Below are 15,136 nucleotides of genomic sequence, written 5' to 3' on the forward strand. Positions count from 1 at the left end.
CTGCACTGCAAAAATATTGTCGTGAGGTCAAAGATTTCATGTCTTTAAAATACGAATGCAAATTTTGCTTAGCATAGAAGACGCATTTCTCTAGTATAAAGTTTTTTTCCTTGACCAAAGGTCGATAAACTTTTCAATGAAGTCGTATTGTCCTTATAATTAAGTGATTTGATTTAAAAATGGATATCATAACATGAAATAAAAAATGTTTGGGCTAAGGTCAACTTGACTTTAATAATTTAGAAAAAATCTTTAAATTTAATGAAATTGTCTTTAAATTTGTTGTCTTTTTGCATCTTGACTACAAAGCAAAAAATCGTTCAAATATAGGACATGTTTTTCAACACTTTATTTTAAAGACGTTTTGTACTTGAAACACAGCATAATTTCTACTAGAAGTCGAGTCTTAATTTGGAAAATAAAGTCGTCGTTAACTTGTTTTTAAAGGACTTTGATAGCATATGAAGAAAAAAAGCTGAAAAAGCGAAAAATTTAAATTTGCTTCCTAGAAGCAAGTACACAAAACCCAAATTTAAAAGAGAATTGTGTCTTAAAAGTATCCTTACTTGTATTCTCCGCTTCTTTGGCTCGGAATCAATACCAAAGTTTTTAAAGTGAAGACAAAATCTTTGGAACGGGGTATGCTTTTTTTCAGTGTGTATAACATTTTGCCTATGTTACCATTGTATCCATTCTTCTACTAAGGTGAGAAAAAAAAAACTGTTTATTGGAAAATTCAAAAGTAAAAGTGATAGAACTCATTTTATATCGACTTAATTGTTTAAATTTATTTTCGTAGATATATTATTCTGAGTACATGTATTTAAGACATTACATGTCTTGAATTAATGCGTTCAACTGACATCTCGAAAAAGTCACGTTTATACCAATTTCAAGAATTAAGACAATCAACCGAATTTCTAGTTTATCTCTATCCCGGCCACGCCAAGAGCCATGACGGTAATTTTTAAAATTTTTATAGCAGTATTCCTAACGCCGGGTACTCTAAGCCACAGAGCTCCTCATTTGCCGACGAGATTTGTTAATGAGGTGAGGTGAAGGAAATACATAAAGCGAATATTTCGGAAAGAAAATTTTAGTTTTCCTTTGTTAAAAAAACAACAAAATTAAAAATACAAAGATATTCCAATTAAATATTGCCAATATTTGCACTGAAAAAAAATTGTCCGGCTCCAAATATCGAATATTTTAATATTGATTCCGAGCCAAAGAAAAAGACGATAGATGTAAGGGTACACACAAAAAAAAATTTTTTCTGATTCAATCACGAAATTCACTGATCCAATTAATTTTTAATTGAAATGTCTTCAATCACAGAAATGATAGTATCAATTAAAAAATTAATTGAAGGTCAATTAAAAAGTTAATTGATCCAATTAAAAAATTAATTGATACTATTATTTTTGTGATTGATTTTTGTTTCAATTAAAATATTTGTTGAATCAATTAAATTTTTAATTGAATATTTTTTAAAACTCAATTAAAATTTTAATTGGAAAATTTTTCGTGAAATTTTTTTGTGTGTACCTTTAAGTTACAATTCCCTTTTATATTAAAGTTTTGTATAATTGATTGATTTTTATTTATTAGTTTTTAAGTTGTACTCTTCATGAAATTACAAATTACATAAATGCAGAATCGACTTTAAGTAGAAATTATGCTGTGTTTCAAGTAAAAATCTTTAAAATAAAATTTTGCAAAATATTTCATTAATTGTAAAGAATGTTTACAATTATTAAAGCCTTCAAAATAAATTGACAGAATTATCTTACATGCTAAGATATCCATTTTTAAGTCGTATCACCTATTTATAAGAACACCACGACTTCATTGAAAAGTTTATAGGCTTTTGCAAATGCGTTTTCTGTGATAAGCAAAAATTTGTATTTTAAGGACATAAAATCTTGGACTCAAGACAATATTTTTTTCAGTGTAGATGAAAAGGAAAGTACGTTTTAATTGAATAAATATAATTAAAAGCCTTAAATAGAACCGAACAACTTTGTTAGTTACCAATCATCTCCTGTAGATTTGTTTATTCTTCGAGATAACCAAACTCTAAGTGTAATTTTTACACCTGGAATAAATTCCAGGCGTTAATTCATATCACCTACGTGTATATGAATTAAGACTTTGAATCTCATTATTTTATTTTGGTTTGCTTAATAATTTCCCAAATATCCTTCTTTTTTATAGTATATGGATTTTTGGAGTGGGCTTATGACAGAAAGTGTGAAACCAACGATTGATGAAAATGATACCGCCTTTAGCGAAGAGACTTATACTCATCCAATTAGTTCAGTAATTTCTGAAGAAGATCTAGATGAACCGGAAGTAGTAGAATGGAATTCTGAAGAAGATTCCAATAGACCGGACCATCTGGACAATGATGAAGAGGACGAAGAGACAAGTACTGTGCAATCGATACCTAAAAAAGGTTTTCCATTTTCGCTACCTGACATTGTTGTCATTCCTCTAGGTACTACTACAACTCCATCACCTAAGAAACCACATGTACCTAATATTGATCCAAACAAATCTACAACAATAAAACCAACACACCCCAAAAGTACTATAGCAACTCCTAATCCAAATAAAGCGGGTAAAAAATCCATCAAATCGGGAGGTACTATCGAAACTCCAAGTAAACCAACGATCATACCAAAGCGAAATGTAACTAATACAATACGTCCAATGTCAAACAATGGAAATCCATATGGCACACCAATCACATTGAGAACTAACACAACTTTGAAGACATGGCCAGCACGCAATTCCAGTATGCCCAGTATACCTGGTAAACCGTTAGGATCGACTACTTTTAAACCAACCGGAACTAACAAAACGGCGACAAGAACTCTGAAGCCAAGTTCTCCGACACCTAGACCACCAGCAAATACAAAACCAATAACACCATCTAGACCAACAGTTAGGCAAAGACCTGTCGTTGGGCAAAACTCTAAGTTAATTGGTGTTCCCAAAAAAATAGATTATGGCAAGAAAATGTTGTCATTTGATCCCGAATTATTGGAAAATTACATCGAAAATAGTGATTTGAATATGAACTTGGAATAAGATGAATGCTTAGGATTTAAGCATCTATTGTAAAGTTTTCACATTAGTTTTTTGGAAGTGATCCCTTATAAGTGGTTATAGTTTAAGGGCCCATGTTGATTTTTAATAAAAGACAAATTATTTAGGAGGTTTTTGTCATTTGTTTTTACAAGTAGAAGAAATATGCATAATATTCGGACAACAGAATATTATGATTGAAGCTTTTTCGGTGGCTACCATGAACCAGGCCGCAACCTCCACTTGTTGAGCGATCCTTACACTGAAAAAAAGCATGGCCGGTTCCAAAGATTTTGTCTTTACTTTAAAAATGTTGGTATTGATTCCGATCCAAAGAAGCGAAGAATATATGTAACAGGTTGGCTGATAAGTCCCCGGTCTAACAAAGAAAAACACATTTTTTTTTTCAAAATTCCTTTTTATATTATTCAACATAGTTCCCTTCAAGAGCGATACAACGATTATAACGACCTTCCAATTTTTTTATACCATTTTGGTAGTACTCCTTCGGTTTTGCCTCAAAATAGGCCTCAGTTTCGGCGATCACCTCTTCATTGCAGCCAATTTTTTTCCTGCGAGCATCCTTTTGAGGTGTGAGAAAAAGAAAAAGTTGCTGGGGCCAGATCTGCAGAATACGGTGGGTGGGGAAGCAATTCGAAGCCCAATTCATGAATTTTTGCCATCGTTCTCAATGACTTGTGGCACGGTGAGTTGTCTTGGTGGAGCAACACTTTTTATACCCTGCTCCACACTGTGGAACAGGGTATTATAAGTTAGTGCATATGTTTGCAACACCCAGAAGGAGACGAGATAGACACATGGTGTCTTTGGCAAAAATGCTCAGGGTGGGCTCTTGAGTCGATATAGCGATGTCCGTCTGTCCGTGAACACATTTTTGTAATCAAAGTCTAGGTCGCAGTTTTAGTCCAATCGACTTCAAATTTGGCACAAGTATGTGTTTTGGCTCAGAATAGATCCCTATTGATTTTGAAAGAAATCGGTTCAGATTTAGATATAGCTCCCATATATATATTTCGCCCGATATGGACTTACATGGCCCCAGAAGCCAGAGTTTTACCCTAATTTACGTAAAATTTTGCACAAGAAGAACAATTAGTACTATAGTCAAGTGTGCCAAATTTTATTGAAATCGGTTCAGATTTAGATATAGCTCCCATATATAACTTTCGCTCGATATGGACTAATACGGTCCCAGAAGCCAGAGTTTTACCCCAATTTGGTTGAACTTTTGCACAGGGAGTAGAATTAGCATTGTAGCTATGCGTGCCAAATTTTGTTGAAATCGGTTCAGATTTAGATATAGCTCCCATATATACACTCATATGACCACAGACGCCAATTTTTTGGTCCGATTAAGTTGAAATTTTGCAGAGGGAGTAGAATTAGCATTGTAGCTATGCGTGCCAAATTTGGTTGAAATCGGTTCAAATTTAGATATATCTCCCATATATAGCTTTCGCCCGATTTACACTCATATGACCACAGAGGCCAATTTTTAACTCCGATTTAGTTGAAATTTCGCACAGGGAGAAGAATTGGCATTGTTGCTATGCGTGCCAAATTTGGTTGAAATCGGTTCAGATTTAGATATAACTCCCATATATATGTTTTTCTGGTTTCGACAAAAATGGTCAAAATACCAATATTTTCCTTGTAAAATCGCCACTGCTTAATCGAAAAGTTGTAAAAATGACTCTAATTTTCCTAAACTTCTAATACATATATATATCGAGCGATAAATCATAAATAAACTTTTTCGAAGTTTCCTTAAAATTGCTTCAGATTTAAACGTTTCCCATATTTATACCCTGCTCCACACTGTGGAACAGGGTATTATAAGTTAATGCATATGTTTGCAACACCCAGAAGGAGACGAGATAGACACATGGTGTTATTGGCAATAATGCTCAGGGTGGGTCCCTGAGTCGATATAACCATGTCCGTCTGTCCGTCTGTCCGTGAACACATTTTTGTAATCAAAGTCTAGGTCGCAGTTTTAGTCCAATCGACTTCAAATTTGGCACAACTATGTGTTTTGGCTCAGAATAGATCCCTATTGATTTTGGAAGAAATCGGTTCAGATTTAGATATAGCTCCCATATATATATTTCGCCCGATATGGACTTATATGGCCCCAGAAGCCAGAGTTTTACCCTAATTTGCTTAAAATTTTGCACAAGAAGAACAATTAGTACCATAATCAAGTGTGCCAAATTTTATTGAAATCGGTTTAGATTTAGATATAGCTCCCATATATATCTTTCGACCGATATGGACTAATACGGTCCCAGAAACCAGAGTTTTGAACCAATTTGGTTGAAATTTTGCACAGGGAGAAGAATTGGCATTGTTGCTATGCGAGCCAAATTTGGTTGAAATCGGTTCAGATTTAGATATAGCTCCCATATATATGATTTTCTCATTTCGACAAAAATGGTCAAAATACCAACATTTTCCTTGTAAAGTCGCCACTGCTTAGCCGAAAAGTTGTAAAAATGTCTCTAATTTTCCTAAACTTCTAATACATATATATCGAGCGATAAATCATAAATAAATTTTTTTGAAGTTTCCTTTAAATTGCTTCAGATTTAAACGTTTCCCATATTTTTTACTAACATTGTGTTCCACCCTAGTGCATTAGCCGACATAAATTTTGAGTCTATAGATTTTTTAGAAGTCTATCAAATTCTGTCCAGATCGAGTGATATTTAAATGTATGTATTTGGAACAAAACTTTATATATAGCCCCAACACATTTGACGGATGTGATATGGTATCGAAAATTTAGATCTACAATATAATATAGTCGGCCCCGCCCGACTTTAGACATTCCTTACTTGTTTTTTACTAACATTGTGTTCCACCCTAGTGCATTAGCCGACTTAAATTTTGAGTCTATAGATTTTGTAGAAGTCTATCAAATTCTGTCCAGATCGAGTGATATTTAAATGTATGTATTTGGGACAAACCTTTATATATAGCACCCAACACATTTGACGGATGTGATATGGTATCGAAAATTTATTTTATCAAAGTGGTGCAGGGTATAATATAGTCGGCACCGCCCGACTGTAGGCTTTCCTTACTTGTTTCTTCTTCATATGGGGCCGTTTTGACGCGATTTCGACCTTCAAACGCTCCTATAACGCCATATAATAGTCGCTTTTGATGGTTTTTCCATTCTCAAGATAATCGATAAAAATTATTCCATGCGCATCTCAAAAAACAGAGGCCATTACTTTGTCAGCGGACTTTTGAGTCTTTCCACGCTTCGGAGACGGTTCACCGGTCGCTGTCCACTCAGCCGACTGTCGATTGGACTCTGGAGTGTAGTGATGGAGCCATGTTTCATCCATTGTCACATATCGACGGAAAAACTCGGGTGTATTACGAGTTAACAGCTGCAAACACCGCTCAGAATCAGAAACACGTTGTTGTTTTTGGTTAAATGTGAGCTCGCGCGGCACCCATTTTGCACAGAGCTTCCGCATATCCAATTATTGATGAATGATATGATCAACACCTTTGATATCTTAAAGGCCTCTGCTATCTCGATCAACTTCATTTTACGGTCATTCAAAATCATTTTGTGAATTTTTTTTATGTTTTCGTCGGTAACCACCTCTTTCGGGCGTCCACTGCGTTCACCGTCCTCCGTGCTCATTTCACCACGCTTGAATTTTGCATACCAATCAATTATTGTTGATTTCCCTGGGGCAGAGTCCAGAAACTCATTATCAAGCCAAGTTTTTGCTTCCACCGTATTTTTTCCCTCCAGAAAACAGTATTTTATCAAAACACGAAATTCCTTTTTTCCATTTTTTTCACAATAACAAAAGTTGCTTCACAAAAGACGCTCTATCTCACAAACTAATTGACTTACAGACGTCAAATTTTGACACGAATCATTTGAAGGTTGGTACTATATAAAAATAATATGCATTTAATACTAGCGACGCCATCTATGTGTCAGACCGCGGACTTATCAACCAACCTGTTATAATTATGGGCCGATATGGACAAATTTTTGCACGTTTGTTAGGGACCATTTACCAACACAATGTACCAACCCAAATCTGGGGATCGGTTTATATGGGGGCTATATGTAATTATGGACCGATGTAGACCAATTTTTTCATGGTTGTTGGAGATCATACAGTAACACCATGTACCAAATTTCAGCCGGATTTTTTTATTCTCTTATAGGATCCGCAAGCCAAATCTGGAGATCGGTTTGTATTGGGGCTATATATAATTATCGGCCGATATGGACTAATTTGTGCATGGTTGTTAGAGACCATATACCTACACAATGTACCAAATTTCAGCCGGATCGGATGAAATTTGCTTCTCTTAAGGATCCCCAAGCCAAATCTGGGGATCGGTTTATATGGGTTTATAATTATGGGCCGATATGGATTAATTTTTGCACGTTTGTTAGAGACCATATACCAACACAATGTACCAAATTTCTGCCGGATCGTATGAAATATGCTTTTCTTAGAGGCTCCGCAAGCCAAATCTGGAGATCGGTTTATATGGGAGCTATATATAATTATCGGCCGATATGGACCAATTTTTGCATGGTTGTTAGAGACCATAAGCCAACACCATTTATCAAATTTAATCTTGATCGGATGAAATATGCTTCTCGTAGAGGCTCCGCAAGCCAAATCTGGGGATCGGTTTATATGAGAGCTATATATAATTAGCGGCCGATATGGACCAATTTTTGCACGTATGTTAGGACCATATACTAACACAATGTACCAAATTCCAACCAGACCGGTTGGAATATGCTTCTCTTAGAGGCTCCGCAATCCAAATCTGGTGGTCCGTTTATATGGGGGCTATATGTAAAAGTGAACCGAAATGTGCCAGTGCCATTAAAAAAAGAGTTTGGTTTCCTCCGATGAGAAGCTGTTCCAAATTGAGCAGTTTGTGAATAAACAAAATGACCGGTTTTACTTGCCAAAGAAGCCAGCTAAAAATTTACCCTTTCGATTGGTCACCAGAACCCAAGCTCCACCGGTAATGGGGGGGGCCGCCGTAACGGCCCTCATCGCTAGTATTCATCGACAGTGGGGCTTGATATGGCTTGAAAAAGAGGTCTCTCGTAGGGACTGCAGAGCCACTTTAGTGCGGCAAGTAATGGCTTTGAAGACCATAATTCATGAAAAATGCAGCCGATTCGAAAAAATCTAAATTGTAAAGTTTTATATTATTTAAAACTTTAAAATATCCCAGCAAAAAAAAGCGTCGCCAAGAAAAGTAGTGAAAATGTTCTTTTTGCATCCGGAAGTGGTGCAAAATTGACGCAGAAGCGATGAATTTAACATGTGCTTGTCATAGGACGGAAGTTCTCCATTTCAACAGCCGTTGCACTGAATTTGCATCACTTTTTTAGGTGTGATCCGAATGCAATGTTTTGGATGTAAATCAAAAAATTCTGCGATATTTTGTAAAATGAATAATTTTTATAATTTTTTATAATTTTTAATGGATTCTATTCTGATTTTTTTCGGATTAGATTTAGCATTTTTTCGACAAAATTTAAAAGATTTGTACCATTTTATGAATTCTTACTCTGTTTTTAACCTATTTTAAACAAAAAAAGTTAAAATTACCCATTAAAAATAAGAAAAAACCAAGTTCTAAAAAATTGAATTAAAAGAACTTCATGGGTACTTAAAATAAAGAACATCATTGGGAGTGCATCTTCTAGAAGTGCTTTTAAAGTTGTGCCTGTGAAAGAACTTCCAAATTGTTTTGCTGGGATATAACAATAAAATTAAAGAAAAAAAAATATAGCGTTTTTCTCCATTGCATTAAATATCTACCACCCTGTGTATGTACTTCTTTACATTTAAATGGGAGATCATGGTTTGGAATAATGCCTCTATTAGCACAAATAAAAATCACGTTTGCACATTGGTTAGGAACAAATATATATATTTTTTTAATTTTTAGTTTGCCTTTGTCAGCGAATGGAAACAATGAAATTCATTTACCTGTTTTTTATGGCTGTGCTTTTGACACCATTTGCTTTTGGTGAAAACCCTGTGGAATCTATGCGGCAGGTGATATATCTTTAGATCGACATTGGAGTCGGGATAAATACTCTTCTACACCTAAATCATCGACAGTATTTCTTTATATAACCGAAAGCGATGTTCTCTTGTTCCGTTCCCACCAACAAATTTTATGTGTTTTTACTTTTAACCGTAGATGGAAAATGTATTTACAACAAATTCCTCAATATATTTTTATAAAAGTTTTTAATTTATTTTTTAGGGCTTGGATTCTTTTATGAGTTTTGGTGGTACATATTCAACTTTTTTGCATGATCTCGAGTCAAAATTGTGGGGCAAACCAACTGCAAAAACCACTGCAAATATTCAAAGGTCATCAGAAGCAACTCCAACAATCAGACCTCCAAACAATATGGACGTCCTACCTTTCATAAATGATAAACCGATCGTTGCAACCACAACGAGGAAATCAATATTTGATGATATTGGCATTCTACCATCTACAAATGATCCAGCGATAATTGAAGCCGCAACTAGGAGACCAATAATTAAAGATATTGATATTCTAAAATTTACAAATCATCCAGCGATAGCTGCATCCGATATTGACAATGATCCAGCGATCGCTGCATCCATCACAAGGCAACCAATAATTAACGAAGAGGACATTGTACCATATACAAGTGATGAGTCGACCGTAGCTCCCACATCAAGGAAATCAACGATTAAACCGCCTAAACCAAATCCCAATAGAGTAAAAGATAAACCGAACGGTATACTGACAACAAGGAAATCGACCACTACAACACTTCGGCCCAAGCCTGATACAAAAGATAAGCCAATCGGTGTATCTACAACAGAGAAATCTAACCCAACCACATTTAAACCAAAACGCAAAACTACTGATAAACCAACCGTTATATCCAAAGTAAGGGAAACCAAACCTATCAAGATATTTATCTTACCTTACAAGAAAGCTAACAACAAACAAGGACCGGATTTAGATCCTGATATTCTTGATTATGTGGTTGAAAACAGTTAATTTGAACAAAAACTTAGCTATTTACTCGTAGATGTGATACTGCTCAAGAGGATAACAGTTCAATGAAAACAAACATTTGAATAAAAGGAAATGTCGAGCGCATATCAGTTCTATTATCGTTTGTATAATATTGAACTTCCGTGTCATACTTCATATTTATGTATAAAATAGAATAGATGAAATTTCGATCTCTTGTAGGAGGACGGAATCTTTCCCTACTAGATATGCTGGAAAATCGTTTCAATTTTTATACCCTCCACCATAGGATGGGGGTATATTAACTTTGTCATTCTGTTTGTAACACATCAAAATATTGCTCTAAGACCCCATAAAGTATATATATTCTGGGTCGTGGTGAAATTCTGAGACGATCTGATCCGTCCGTCCGTCTGTTGAAATCACGCTAACTTCCGAACGGAAAAAGCTATCACCTTGAAACTTGGCACAAATAGTTGTTATTGTTGTAGGTCGGATGGTATTGCAAATGGGCCATATTGGTTCACTTTTACGTATATCTCCCATATAAACGGACCCCCAAATTTGGCTTGCCGATCCTCTAATAGAAGCAAATTTCATCTATCCGGCTGAAATGTTATACATGGTGTTAGTATATGGTCTCTAACAACCGTGCAAAAATTGGTCCATATCGGTCTAAATATATAAATAGCCCCCATATAAACCGATCCCCCGATTTGGCTTGCCGAGCCTCTAAGAGAAGCAAATTTCATCCGATCCGGCTGAAATTTGGTACATGGTGTTGGTATAAGGTCTCTAATAACCATGCAAAAATTGGTCCACATCGGTCCATAATTATATATAGCCCCCATATAAACCGATCCCCAGATTTGGCTTGCGGAGCTTCTAAGAGAAGCAAATTTCATCCGATCCGGTTGATATTAGGTACATGGTGTCAGCATATGATCTCTAACAACCATTCACAATTGGTCCACATCGGTCCATAATTATATATAGCCCCCATATAAGAGAAGCAAATTTCATCCGATCCGGCTAAAATTTGGTACATGGTGTCAGTATATAGTCTCTAACAACCATGCAAAAATTGGTCGAAATCGGTCCTTAATTATATATAGCCCCCATATAAACCGATCCCCAGATTTGACCTCCGGAGTCCCTTGGAAGAGCAAAATTCATCCTATTCGGTTGAAATTTGATACATTGTGTCAGTATATAGTCTCTAACAACCATGCAAAAATTGGTCGAAATCGGTCCTTAATTATATATAGCCCCCATATAAACCGATCCCCAGATTTGACCTCCGGAGTCCCTTGGAAGAGCAAAATTCATCCGATTCGGTTGAAATTTGGTACGAGATGTTACTATATGTTATTTAACAACCATGCCAAAAGTGGTCCATATTAGTCCATAATCATATATAGCCCCCATATAAACCGATCCCGAGATTTGGTTTTGGAGCCACTTGGAGGATTAAATTTCACCCGAGTCAGTTGAAATTTGGTACATTAAGCTAGTATATGGCCGTTAACAACCATGCCTAACTAGGTCCATATCGGTCTATAGTTATATATAGCCCTCAGATAAATAGATCCCAATCACATAAAAATTGGCCCATATCAAGTTCATAATTGTATACAGCCCAAATATAAGAGATATCCATATTTCAATTCTGGCTCTCTACGTACCGTGCAAAAGTCCATATCGATTCGTAATTATTTGTAGACTTAGCTATACATACCTTTTTGGTCTAATATATACGACGTATGGACTAACTCACAATTTAGAAAACGATGTTAAGAAGTTTTAAGATACCACAACCCGATTAATTCGATTGTCGATGAAAGTCTTTCGTATAAGTTTCTACGCAATCCATGGTACATAAGCCTGGCCGTATATACTTGTTCAATTTACTATTTTATCAGTTTCATTTTCCGGAGAACATAAAACCGTGTTTGGGATAAAAATTAGGTTAGATTATGTTAGGTATTATTATTTTATTATTTATTTATTATTTTTTTAGGCTCACTTAAACTATTCAGGTTTAGCTCAAGTTCCAATGAACGATTCGCCAAATGGAACGACCGGTACCAGTTCCGCCACTTTTGCTCCTATAGTTCCTTTTTTATTTAATATCTCACTCCACTTTGGTCAGTTTTTTATCACCATCATATGGAAAGACACTCTGAGAGAAGGTTAAAGAGAAAACAAATATGAAAATTGAATTTTATGATGCTAATAAAACGCACCATTTAAGCTGCATTTAATTAAAAATTAAACAAATTATTGTGGTTTAAAAGTACACCGATTATGGAATTTTAATTCAAACTTTTCTAGTACATACAAACGTTCTTCTTCTTTCACTATTTGCATGTTGTTGGCTTGTAAAATATTAAACGATTGATTGCTTGAATTTATTCAAAGGAAATAAATGGAACGAAGGAACGATATAAACACTCTAGTTCCTCTGAAGGTAGTGATGTTAATTATTAAAACCGGTACGAATGGTTAGAACGAGATTGAACGACGGAACGATTTAAAGGAACTAGTTCCTTTCTACAAAAGGAGCGATAAGTCCGAATCACTACGATGAACGATTTTGTCCAAGACTAGTCTTCGGTTGAAACTGCGATTGAACCCTTTTGTATTCAAGGTGGGCAAGCTAACCATTGAATTACGGCCGCTCCGTACAGACATACAGATGAACAGACGGACATCGTTAGATCGCCTTGGGATTTCAACCTGATCAAGATTATACGTATGTATATTATTTAGATGGAAATCTATGTGTTACAAAAGGAATGAAAAACTTATTAAAAGCATCGCTAAAAAAGTAGTGAAAATGTTCTTTTTGGATCCGGAAGTAGTGCCAAATTGACGCAGAAGCGATGAATTTGATGGGCTTGTCATAGGATGGATGTCCAACATTTCAACAGCCGCTGCACTGAATTTGCATCACTTCTTAAGGTTTGAGGCGAATTCAGTTGTTTTGGATGTGAATTAAGAAATTTTGTAATTTTTTTGACAAATAAATAATTTTTACGATTTTTTACGATTTTTTAATGCATTCTAACGCTTGTCTGGAACTTTTGTGATCAGATATTTTCAAAAATTCGAAAATTTTCTATAAATGATTTAGCATTTTTTCGGCTAAACTTAAATAATTTGTACCATTTTATTAGTTCTTATTCTGTTTTTAACCTATTTGAAACACAAAAAAATAATTCCCATTTAAAATATGAAAAAAGCGAGTTATAAAGAAATTGACTCAAATGAACTTCCTGTGCAGTTAAAATAAAAACATCTTTGGGAGAGCATGTTTGGAAGTTCTTTTAAAGTTGTGCCTTGAGAAGAACTTCAATTTTTTTTGCTGGGAACTAATCTTGTACGTTTTTTATATAACTTTTTTAATATTTAATACAAGAGGAATTCTATCAAGACCTAAAAAATATTTTTTTAGCACTTAAAAATCTATATAAGAGTTTGCCTTATTTTGGTTTCATTGATGTTGAGCTTAATCCACTTCTACATAATCGCATTTCCTCGCAGTTTTTTATCCACTAAAAAACAAATAATGGAATTTTATAAGGCACTTTTTTTTAATTATAAAAAGCCAAACGTACATCATCGGTATACTGCGTGTAATATTTGTATAATATACAGCGATAATAAATACAATATTAAACATTTTCATTTTTAAAGATACTCGCATATGGGGAAATCAATTATCTCACCTTATATACTCTGTTAGATTTCTATAATTAATTTTAAAGCACGAAACTTTCCCTAATTAATACATTACAGTATTACTACTAAATGAAGATAGTAACAAATATATGTTGTCATTTACAGTTTTCTTTTTTGGAATATACTTCATTAGGATCAGAAATAAAATTTTAGTGTTGCGACAGCTATGTTGTTAATTTTGAACTACTTCATGCAACAAAAAGATGGTTTCTTTTCTGTGAAACGAAATTTTAAGTACACCGAAAGAATTCTCTTCGTTAATTTTATGAAACATTAACTATTCTTCGGAAATTCTTCATTAAAACAACGAAATTTTTACGAATATAGGAAATGTCTACGAAATTTTACGAATTTATGAATGTTCACAACTAATTGCACTTTGGACAATAAAATTTGTTTCTAACAAAAAGTACGAACACGTTTCATAAAAAATACGAATATGTCTCATAAAAAGTACCAAAATATTTCATAAAGTTTTTCGTACAACTACTCGGATGAAAAAGACTGTTTTTCATATGTTTGGCTATAAACATTATATGTTTGGAACACAAATTTTTAAACACAATATTTTTGAGTGCAAGCATATAATGTTCATAAACTAGCATAACATGTTTGGGACATATATGTTAATATGTTAGAATATATTATGTTTGGGACATAAAATGTTTGTAAATATAATATGCTTGGATGCAAACATATATTAATTTAGAAATAGCCTATAAACATATATGTGTTTAGTAGCTTGGAGCGCTATTTAACAGGGAGCGATATTGAATTAAGTTGGTGGTTGTTGCTTGTTATTACAAAATTAACATTTTATTTTTCCTTGGGCAATTGATCAGCTACTTCTTTGATCCTTACAAACTGTGTGGTCCGCTGTTCGAATCCCCGTCCGGCAAAAGGTACAATTAAAATAAAAAAATCATACAATTGAATAATTTCTTCTACAATGTTTGTATTACAGAAAAAGGTGCTAAGAACTAAAAAATCTCGTGGAAGTGAGAAAGATGTGGGGAAATATACAATTGGGCAGAAACAAAATTTTGAGCATTCAGGTCGAAAACCTATGTTGTTAGCACCTATATTACATGTTTATTTTCATAATTCATTATGATTGTAAATATATAAATAAATAAATAAAATTTTGAGCACAATATTGTTTGGGAGAATTTTTTTAAGCATATAATATTTTTGGGTGCAAAATGCTTCCAAACATATTATATGTTCA

General features: G+C 34.3%; 2 protein-coding genes and 1 long non-coding RNA gene across 5 annotated transcripts; 2 read left to right on the forward strand and 1 right to left on the reverse strand.

The window, feature by feature from the left end:
• Positions 1-893: 893 nt before the first annotated feature.
• LOC142223496 (uncharacterized) lies at positions 894-3,223 on the forward strand. 2 transcript variants are annotated; one of them, XM_075293394.1, is made up of 3 exons: positions 894-1,050; positions 2,218-2,431; positions 2,501-3,223. In XM_075293394.1, the coding sequence occupies exons 1-3, from the start codon at positions 955-957 to the stop codon at positions 3,094-3,096; spliced, it is 906 nt and encodes a 301-aa protein (XP_075149509.1). In that variant the 5' UTR covers positions 894-954; the 3' UTR covers positions 3,097-3,223. The 2 variants fall into 2 exon arrangements, with proteins under 2 accessions (XP_075149509.1, XP_075149502.1); XM_075293387.1 differs by having other exon boundaries at positions 2,218-3,223.
• Positions 3,224-9,049: 5,826 nt separating this feature from the next.
• On the forward strand, positions 9,050-10,290 carry LOC142223512 (uncharacterized). Of its 2 annotated transcripts, none has more exons than XM_075293404.1 (2): positions 9,050-9,194; positions 9,409-10,290. In XM_075293404.1, the coding sequence occupies exons 1-2, from the start codon at positions 9,102-9,104 to the stop codon at positions 10,186-10,188; spliced, it is 873 nt and encodes a 290-aa protein (XP_075149519.1). In that variant the 5' UTR covers positions 9,050-9,101; the 3' UTR covers positions 10,189-10,290. The 2 variants fall into 2 exon arrangements, with proteins under 2 accessions (XP_075149519.1, XP_075149524.1); XM_075293409.1 differs by lacking the exon at positions 9,050-9,194 and adding an exon at positions 9,201-9,351.
• Positions 10,291-13,281: 2,991 nt separating this feature from the next.
• On the reverse strand, positions 13,282-13,865 carry LOC142219738 (uncharacterized). The gene is made up of 2 exons (XR_012717731.1): positions 13,785-13,865; positions 13,282-13,721 (listed from the first exon to the last, which is right to left on the reverse strand). It is a non-coding gene; the product is annotated as an uncharacterized LOC142219738 (long non-coding RNA).
• Positions 13,866-15,136: the final 1,271 nt, after the last annotated feature.

Source organism: Haematobia irritans, chromosome 1 (assembly GCF_050003625.1).
Source record: "Haematobia irritans isolate KBUSLIRL chromosome 1, ASM5000362v1, whole genome shotgun sequence".
NCBI lineage: Eukaryota > Metazoa > Arthropoda > Insecta > Diptera > Muscidae > Haematobia > Haematobia irritans.